General features: G+C 42.3%; 1 protein-coding gene across 1 annotated transcript in view; it reads left to right on the top strand.

Annotated features, from left to right (window-relative positions):
* Window positions 1–4,848: 4,848 nt before the first annotated feature.
* The window catches only part of TUBGCP6 (tubulin gamma complex component 6), a 56,011-nt gene continuing 50,475 nt past the window's right edge, over window positions 4,849–10,384 (top strand). Inside the window, exons 1-2 of the mRNA XM_075208907.1 lie at window positions 4,849–4,948; window positions 6,200–7,022. Coding sequence (XP_075065008.1) covers window positions 6,276–7,022 — 747 coding nt within the window. The 5' untranslated portion in view covers window positions 4,849–4,948; window positions 6,200–6,275. The remainder of the gene's footprint in view (window positions 4,949–6,199; window positions 7,023–10,384) is intronic.

Below are 10,384 nucleotides of genomic sequence, written 5' to 3'. Positions count from 1 at the left end.
GGGCCCGCCGAGGCCTGTATGTCCAGTCATCCGTGGCCGGAAGGACGTGTCGTTGAAGGGAGGGCCGCACAGGCGCCTGATAACTTAACTGTCCCCCACAACTTCCATACTCCTGCTACTGCACCTATCTAGCCCCACAGATCTTTGCCCCTGCCTGTAGTGCTGAACCCTATCCGCCCCCGGGGTAGGTCTAAATGAGCCCCTGTCTGACGAAGACGCCCCCCTGCTGTGTGCCCCCCAAGAAGAACCCCTGCCACTATGGGGTAAAAAGGGGCTGGGTGGGAAATGCAGCTGGTGAGGGACAGGGGGATTATATGTCTGCATGTCCCCCTTGCGGGCCAAGATGGGTGGTGTGATGGGACACTGAATAAACACCGCCGAGCCGGATCCCCTTTCCCCCACCTGAGGGCCGCTACTTGCCCCCACTCTACCCTCCCCAGCACTGCCCCTGGATGGGGAAACATATGCAGCCTGGGATGATGCAGGCATAACCCCAGCTGGATGTGGAACAGGGGCACCCGCTGGAATATCCCTCCCACCGCTGCCGCTGGCTGGGGAGACCACCGCAGCGCGGGCTGGCGGCCTGGGTCTGCGCATGCGCGACACAGATGCTGCCGCCGGCCGGGTCGAGCGACCCCGCCGCCCGCTATTCAGAGCAGGTGTGGGAGATGACCCTGGTGAAGAAGTGTGAGACCAGTTACTGGACTCACGCTGTGGAGGAGGAGGGGTACCCGTGACCGCCGCCGGGAGAGGAGGGGGTGGGGTGGTGCTGACAAAATGGCGCCCAGGGCTCTGGGGAGAAGGGGACCTGTAACGGACTGGGCGGGTGGTGGGACGGCGTGGACGGGGCATGGTGGCAACGCTGGCGGGAGGGGAAACTAAAATGAAGGGGAGAGGAACGGAAGGAAAACGGAAGGAGGGGGAGGAAAGGGGGTAAAAGAAAAAAAAACAAAGTTGAAGGGGGAGAGATAAACAAGAAAAGGCTGAAAAATGAATGGGTGAAACACGGAGGGCAGGGGGAAAGGCTGGCAAGAAAAAGGAGAAGGAAAATGCAGAAGATAGGAAAAGAAACAGGTACTTATCCACTCTCTCTCTGATGTCTTCCTTCCTGGGCAATCTCGTGCTGTGGAATGGAGCAGAACAGGAAGTGCAGCCTCCTATATCAAACAAGGTCCCTCCCACTGGATTACACATTGGTCGGGCCAACCCATGTTAACCCCTTCAGGTCAGTGTTCAGCTTACTACAAACCCTGTCGCCCTTTAAGTGCATTCGTCCTATTCAGCCTCATTTGTCATTAAGAGCCCTGCCCATGGGGCCCCCTTGCCCATGGGGCCCCCGGGCAGCTGCCCATCGTGCCCAATGGAAAAGATGGCCCTGCCAGGGAGTGCTTTAATCGTGACGGTCACAATTAAAGATACCCAGATAAGCCTGTTATATGACTATCCATGTAAGTGCAAATATGCATTGTTTGTGAAATAAATGTGTGGTTATACAGCGTTACACTATGTGAGCTCTTTTCCTTCTATAAATCTGGATACCACTGAGTATATATGAAGTATCAGCTCCAGACTCCATAAGTGCTGTGTGAAGCATCCGCCCTATATATATATATATCCAAGGGGTGAAAAGGTTCAACTTGATCTGTGGAGGCATTTTTTATAATAGAATAAAAAAGAAAGAAAAGTAATACTACTTCCAATGAAGGCAACACTAAAGACGTAAATATTTAGTCCAATACTGGGAAATTATTCCATATCATTGAGGGGATTGTTGAAGATGGATAATACATAAACATAACTCATAAAACCAAAATTTTTTATTGATATGCATTAAAAATGAATTTAATAATTAAAAAGCGAAATATTAAAATGTTGGAGTCTGGGACAGGTAAATGAGATGGGAGTACACATGAGAGTGTAGTGGTGGTAGAATCACCTATATTTATGTATCTCCCTATCCACGATAATCACAGTGAGAATCCCTAATTAACCATCAAACATGATCAAAAACTGCACAGGTCATCTAAATGAATAAATCTTTATATTGTGTTAATAACACAAATATCTAATGATGTATATAATTAATACAGATGAAGTTCCTGAATGTAAGTTCTGTTTCTATGTCCTTAAATGATGGTAAATATCTGTTCAATATTGTAAAGATCAACAGAGTATTCGTGATACCAGTTTATTTCTGAAATCAGCTTATTTGTTATTGTTATACAAACCTTAGTAAAATCACGTTGACTGTAGAGGCTGGGGCTGCAGCACAGTGGCCTAGTGGTTAGCACTTCGGCCTCACAGCACTGGGGTTCAATTCCCAGCCATGACCTTATCTGTGTGGAGTTTATATGTTCTCCCTGTGTTTGCGTGGGTTTCCTCCGGGTGCTCCGGTTTCCTCCCACATTCCAAAAACATACTGGTAGGTTAATTGGCTGCTATCAAAAAATTGACCCTAGTCTCTCTGTCTCTGTGTGTGTGTGTGTGTGTACCTTAGGGAATTTAGACTGTGAGCTCCAATGGGGCAGGGACTGATGTGAATGAGTTCTCTGTACAGCGCTGCGTAATTAGTGGCGCTATATAAATAACTGATGATGATGATGGGGCTGGTTAATGACTGATCTGCTATCAGATACTGTGTAACAAATCGGTCAGCCCTGTCCTCCTCATGTCATCATTAAGCAGCTGAGATATCTTTATTTAGAAAAGAGAAAAATACCAGTAGAACGATGGACTGGGAAAGAGGAGTAGCCCAGTGACTACAGGAGATGTACATTTATTGTTTGATTCCATATTAGCACGGTGGCTCAGTGGTTAGTGCCTTACAGCACTGGAGTCATGAGTTAAATTCCCGACCATGGCCTTATGTGTAAGGAGTTTGTGTGTTCTCCCTGTGTTTGCGTGGGTTTCCTCCGAGTGCTCGGAGTGCTCCAAAAAAACATACTGGTAGGTTAATTGGCTGCTATCAAACTGACCCTAGTCTGTGTGTGTGTATATTAGGGAATTTAGACTGTAAGCCCCAATGGGGCAGGTACTGATGTGAATGAGTTTTCTGTACAGCGCTGCAGAATAAGTGGCGTTATATAAATAAATGGTGATGATGATATTACATGATTGATTAGCATGCTTACCAATATTTCTAAATTAAAAATTGTGGCAAAACTGGGCAGGCCCCCGATTCACCCAGGCCCACTAGCCGCGCCTAATTTTCCATGCACCTGACCCACGCAAACTACGTCCTGATAGGTGAGATCACAACCCTTTTCCAGTAGGTGACACCCTGAAAAAAAAAATCATGACTGAAAAATTAAATACCATTTTTGGTTTATCAAACCTTCTAAAAAGGAAAAGTTGAGTTGTTACCCGTAGCAACCAATCAGATTCTAGCTATCCTTTATCTAGGACATTCTAGAACGTGATAGCTAGGATATGATTGGTTGCTATGGGCAACACCTCCACTTTTCCTTTTCTGTATTGTAACAATATAATAAAGGGCATTAATCTACTAAAACACATTTGTAATGCATCAACAAGAGCTACATTATATTTGACACTATAAATAAATTGGAATTTAATTTAAAAAAATCTTGGATTATACGCTCAGCAAATTAAAAGTGTGTGTGTGTATTGTGCAATTTCGTCATACATACTGTATATTAAAAGACAATATCTCTTTATTGGAGACACCCAAGATTTGCCATCAGCAAGCAGATGATATAAACAGGTGACTGTTCCTCCAGTTACCCGCCTAATTCCACTTATTTCAGTTTAGCTGATCCCGATTTTCAGCGATAATATCTCTGACATGTAAATTGTGCATTGTTTTAACAAAGGAATTGATGTAGATCAACAGGATGGCACGTGGGTGGGGAGATTGGACAAGGTCTGCCCAGTCTATTGGAGAACCACTGGAACCCAACACCGCGCTTGGAAGATGACAGGGCACAGATAGAGGTCACCTGCCCGCCATGCTTTCTAACATGTCTAACGTGCTCGTTTTCAGGCAACACACTCTATAATGTTCTGGCCCATTTGCCTGATGTTGACAGCCAGCGTCGGACTGGCCTGCTGGTGAGCCGGGCGATCCACCAATAGGCCCTGACGCTGGTTAGCTACGCCCCCGCCTCATCAGTTGTTCCGAACAGGTGAATATGTGATTGAAGTGCAGAGATCCCAGACGCGACTGCGGCTCTCTGCACATGTGCCGTACAGATGAGTCATGTCACATGACATGTCACATGACTCATCTTGGAAGAAGAACCGCCCACGTTGGGGACGTCCTGCAGCCCAGAGGAGCTACACGAAGAATGCAGGAGCAACAGGTTAGTAAAGCGCGCAGGAGAGGGGAAAGAAACATAAAAGATGAGGGGGAATAAGGGCATGAGAGATGCTGAGGGGCAATAAGGGCATGAGAGATGCTGAGGGGCAATAAGGGCATGAGAGAGATGGGCAATAAGGACATGAGAGATGATGAGGGGCAATAAGGGCATGAGAGATGCTTAGGGGCAATAAGGGTTAAAAGTATGTGAATGGAGTTAGATAGTTTTACAATGAAGGCAGTGGGAGAAGTGGCACCTTATACACCGCCACTTCGACCACTGGTTAACATTTGTCAGTACAGTACAAGGCGGCACAATCGTCTCTATTTGGAAGGAAAGATGAATACCAGGACAGAACGTTCAGGAGAGGATAAAGCTACAGTTGGTGCTATCTCAGTGTACTGAGCTCAGTCTCAATCTCGGATACAAACGCAGCGCCGCCTCCTCTGTCACATCGGAGATGATGTTATTGGTTGAGAGCTGATATCCGCTCAGTTACCAGGCAACCAGTTGGTGCTCCCGGAAGTACCCGGACTGAGCGGGGCTGTGAAGCTGTCAATGACGGATACCGGAAGTACAGTTATATGGAGCACGGCGGCTCTGGCAACGGGGGTAAAAGACCAGTGATAGTAAGAGCGGGAATATCTTTCTGTATGATGTATATAATATATCGCTGGTATCGTGTCTGGCTGAGCGGCATCGTTTTACTATGAATTTACTGTTGCTGTTATAAATATATGATGCCACAGTAATTGTGCAGAGCTTAATTGTAATACCATAGTACATATGTGTTTCAATTCATTTTTGCCAACTGTTCCTGTTTTGCAGGAATATTTAAAGTTTTCCCAATGTTTATATCCCTGTTTATTATTAAATGGCACAATATAATTCCTTGATCGGTGTATTATGTGCAATATTGTGCATTTTTTTTTCTTATTTGGTGATTTATAAGCTAATATTTATTGAAATGGAGCGTTTACCAATTTATGAAGCACGGTGTTGTTAAAACAGGTTTGCTAAAAATAAATGAGTACACCAGCTGTTGTTGAAAATCGTTGTAAACGGGCAGTAAAAAATTATGATAAGTTAGGCATAGTTGTCCATTATTTCAGATGTGTGTATATGTGTATGTATATATATATATATATATATATATATATATATATATATATATATATATATATATATATATATTTGGACATTCTTCACTAGGGTAACTGTACACAACTTAAAATGTGATAGACTGTAGTGATCACAGTAGCCATAAAGCCAGCACATGAAGAGTAAATGCAAAATCCAATATTTTATTCAAATGTCAATTCTTAAGAAGTTCATCTGCAACATGTGGTACCCAGCACTCTATCTCGCAGATTGGCCTTTTAATAACTGATGTTTGAATAGAATCTTTTGATTTTGTTTTTACTCCATGTGTGTTTCTCTTTATATATTTATTCCTGCATAAATGTAGAAAACAAAGAATAAAAATAACACTCCTGGGTTATTTTTCTTGATAATAAAATATAGCTTTATTCCAACTTTACAGTCAGATCCACTAGGTGCCTTTGTCAAAGATGACATTCCTTGGTTTCTGAATGAACTGCTTACCCTGTTTCACCGGCACACTGGCAGTAAATCTGTTATGATAGTGCTCATCTAAAACATTATATATGTTATCTAGATTTATCTATTTATGCATTTTTCCAGTTTAGATTTAAAGCATAGCTAACAGATTATAAATGGGTATTATAGATCAGCACTTGTTTTAGAAATGAACACAGAGCCATTTGTGATTATTTTTTTTTTAAATTTTGAGGTATTTAATTTTCCTTCTTCCCTGTTTATTAACTAACATTTACATTTTTTTTTTAAATGTATTTCAGATGTGGTAGTCCTACTTATCTTCACCACTTAAGACAAAGTAAAATTTCTTACTGAGAGATCTGTTTACACATTAAGATGAATAGCATCACTCAGCTCTTTGGTGACCTGTGTGAATCGCACATGAAAGGATTCCCATGGAAAACTGGTCTGGGTGGTAGAAACCAAAGCAAGAAGAAAACGAAACAAAGGCTCAAGAGGTTGGCCTACGACACACTCTTTGTCCACTTGTTCCAAGAAGAGGCCCGTAAGCTGCACCCTAAAGCTACAAGACTTCCAGTGAAAAATAAAATGCTCATGCTGTCTTTTAATTTACGTCTTGGTGGAATGAATTCAGAGGCAGAACGACTAGAGGAACTGCTAGAACATGTGGAAAAGTTCAGTGGTGAACATTTTACAAATGTGTGTGCTGTACTTGAGCTTTTAGTAGATCTTGCTGGTACTGGGCCACCACAAGTTCTTCCACCAAAAAGGGACTTCTTTCAAAACAACAAGTATGTGGGCAGGAAACCACACTACCAGGGATATGACTATTATGATGTTGGTGTATTTGAAGCTGACCTTGGGACATTTCTGGCTTACCAAGAGTGTGACATAAGCAACACTATCCACAGTACACTTCAGATCATGGAGGCTGCACCTGGCACTGGTCTTCCAGCTATAGGCATGTTCTCACAGAATTTCTCCACTAGTGACAAATTTGAGAAGGAGACTCGTGTATCACTTTTTGGAGCCCTTGTCCACACTCGGACAAATGATATGGATATTAAACTGGATATGCCACCTGTACCGGATAGTGCTGACTTGTCTGGGTTGGCCATAAAAGTAATTATGTCTTTTTATACATGTATGATAGGAAGCAGAAGAGTACTATAATGCTAGCCAAAATTATAGTTTGTGTTTTGATGCATAATTTGTAATTACATTAATTTTGTTATGCAAATTTGGTTGTCATTGCATCACAAAATGAAACCATTTTAAAGTAGAGAACTAATTAAATGTGGAGTAGTAGCTAATTCAGTTAAATAAGAAATGTTTTTCTTTGAAGCATCAAACAAAGAATTTTGGACCTGGTTACAGCAGCCTTTGACTATGGTTGAAACATAAAATGTTAATCCACGTGACCTTTCCATTGATTAATTTTTTCATCTGCTGTACTCCTACATTAGTCTGTTCAGTTAATGTACTCCTAAAATAAAAGTCCACCCACATATGTATTTTTATTATTATTTTTTGGGTATTTAAGCAATTGTATTGTACAGATATAACTATCAATATTTAAAAGTATTATTCACTATTTTCATCAGCATTTGTAGTACAGCCAGGTGTACTAAATGAGTGTACACATAACATTTTATATATTTTATATATTATATTTATTTTTAGGAAGTAATGGAATTGAAGTGATCTTTATTGGTTAACTGAGTTTGTTTCACCTGCAAGCTTTCTAAACTTACTTAGGTCTCCTTGTCATGACCGTAATTTGTTCAAAATACAATGCTGTGTATGCAATTATAATACTCTATTGCTGGTAGGACAGTTAAATCGTCATTAGCACACAGGGGGTTCAAACAAGTTAAAATTATACTTACCTGTCCCCCACAACGATTCCCTGTTGGTGATCTGTTTGGTGGGCTTAGTAATGTCGTCACCTTCTCTCTCAGACGCTCGCTCTTCTATTATCCTTTTCGCTATGGTTATGGGTGTGCTGCAGTGATGGTATTATCAGTTTCCTGACACTACTTTTTCCCTAAAATTGTGTATTAGGTACTGCTGTACATTATCTGCCGTTTGTCTTCTACCACGTTAGTGCTGTCAATATTTGGATTGCTCTATTGTGCAGTTATCATTATGTTACAATATCCTACAGATTTATCTGTAAGTTCATTTTCTTTTTCTTGACTGTTCTACAGCTAGCCTCCCTGGTTTGTACCTGTTATCGTATCAGTTAAGGGGTCCAGATTTAAGTTTTCTGGGGGAAATCTGTACAGTATTTCACATACTCTAAATGCCAGGATAAGTTGTTAAATGGACGATTCGAAATAAAAGCCTGATGTTCAGTTTGCGACATTGAAGACTCAAGTTGGAGCACGAATGGGAGGGACGCAGCCAAGATTGCGGAGCTGACCTGGGAGATGTCTCTTGCTCAATGGCTGCTTGGGTAAACAAAGCATTTGAGAAGTGGTTTTAGCACATTGGTGAGGGCTTATAATCTAATGCTTCAAGATAAAAATTGTTGCCCTTCATGGACCAAGTGAGGGAAATTTTAAAGTATTTTGGTGGGGGTTGTCCTCAATGCAGGAGTTATTCTATTCAGAATATTGTTGGTTGCAGCCAGAGGCACACTTTCACTTAGGTCCTGGTAGGTAGATGCTGAGTCCAAAAAGACTCTGAAAAACTTCCCCTTTGAGGGGAGTGTTCTCTTTGCTCCGGAATTGGGCAGGATTATCCTCCTGTGAATGCTCCAAAGCCTAAGGCCTATAGATTCTCCTCCTTTCATTCTCTTTAGAAAATTAGAGGATCTTTTTTAAAGGCCATTCGCTTGCCCCACTGGGTGGTCCCGAAGGAGCAAGCAGGCTTGGTCAGCCAAGTGTCCAGCCCCCAAGCAAGCAGGCTTGACCAAATTTTGCGCTAAAAGCTCACCTTTTGCTGTTTTGGGACAATTGGATCAGATCTTCATCGGACGCATGTCAGGCACCGTAGAAAGAGGTTATTTCTTGAGCCTCCACCTAGGCGATTTTTCTCCACAGTCCTTCCGAGAGACTGGAAAAGGAGATGGCCATCCAGTTACTATTTTCATCTGGAGTTTTTGCCCCAGTCCCAAAAGAGCAAGAGGGTTTGGATTATTACCCAAATCTATTTTTAGTACACAGATGAGACTTGACTTTTTCATCTTGAAATTGAAAAACACTCTGGGGGTGGTCACATTCATGATTGTGTCTTTGAGATCTGTCATGGCATGGAGTGCAATAAATTTCTCACTGTCATGGACATAAAAGGTGCACTCCTCTACATCCCTATACAGTAAGGGCTATCACAGCTTTCTCATGTTTGATGTGCCGGATTCCCATTTTCCGTTCAGGGACTGCCCCTCGGTCTGGCTACAACTATTGTACCATACCAATCTCGTCCCTGCCCAACGCATGATATTTCTGGGTCTAACCCTCAACACCAGATGTCAGGTTCTTTTTACCAGAAGAAGAAGACACTAACCATTCAAAAACAGGTAAAAGCTCTCTTAATGTTCAGACAGGTATCTGTTCTTCATTGCATGAAGCTCATGTTTAAAATCGTATCTTCTTTCAAAGGGGTGCAGTTTACACGCTTCCACTCATGAATTTTCCAGACTGAAAATTTGGCAGGTGGTCAAAGTCCATCCCTCGGTTAGCAACAAAGTTCTTGAAACTGTCACCACAGACCCATCAGTCCCTTTGATGGCTGAAGAAACAAATCTCAACAAGGGTTGTACCTTCTCCATCTGGGACTGGACCATTGTGACTACAGATTAGAGGCTACTGGGGTGGGGAACGGTGCCTCTGAACCTCTAACTACAGGAAATTTGGTGTAAGATGAGGCAAATCTCCCCATTAACGTCCTTGAACTCAGAGCGGAGTTAATAATAATAGCCAACTGTAGCAGAGCGTTTGACATTCAAACTTTCCTACAGTGGGTTCTACCACCCTATGTTCTGCTCAGAAGGACATAAATTTGGTTCTCTCAGCAATACAGCGATCGCCATTCAAGCCTTTAGTATACATTGATTGTAGATTCATTACTTGTAAACTGTCATTCTTACTGGCTATTGCTTTCGGCAAGAAGGATGTCTAAATTGGCTGCTCTATCCTCCAGGTCTCCATTGCTGCTTTTTCCACAATGACAGAGCTCTGCTGTGCACCAAGCCTTCATTCCAGCTGACGGTGCTGTCAAATTTTAAACTGAAGAAGCATATTGTTATCCCTGTCCTTAAGGAGGATTTAGCTTCAGGGAATGAAGATTCTCTCCCATCAGTTGGATGTGGTCGTAACCTTGAGGATTTATGTACATTCTTGCGTAGGTCCGATAGGCTTCTGATTCTTTATGATATGCAGAATAGAAGCTGTTGTCATCAAAATAATCCCTTGCAAGATATATCAATGCTACTATTGGGCAGGCCTATGTTTCTGCAGGGAAGCTAGTCCAAAAAAATA

This window comes from Mixophyes fleayi, chromosome 4 (genome assembly GCF_038048845.1).
Source record: "Mixophyes fleayi isolate aMixFle1 chromosome 4, aMixFle1.hap1, whole genome shotgun sequence".
Lineage (NCBI taxonomy): Eukaryota > Metazoa > Chordata > Amphibia > Anura > Limnodynastidae > Mixophyes > Mixophyes fleayi.
The sequence above is the reverse complement of the archived record's forward strand: the minus strand, read 5'-3'. Positions and strand labels throughout refer to the sequence as shown.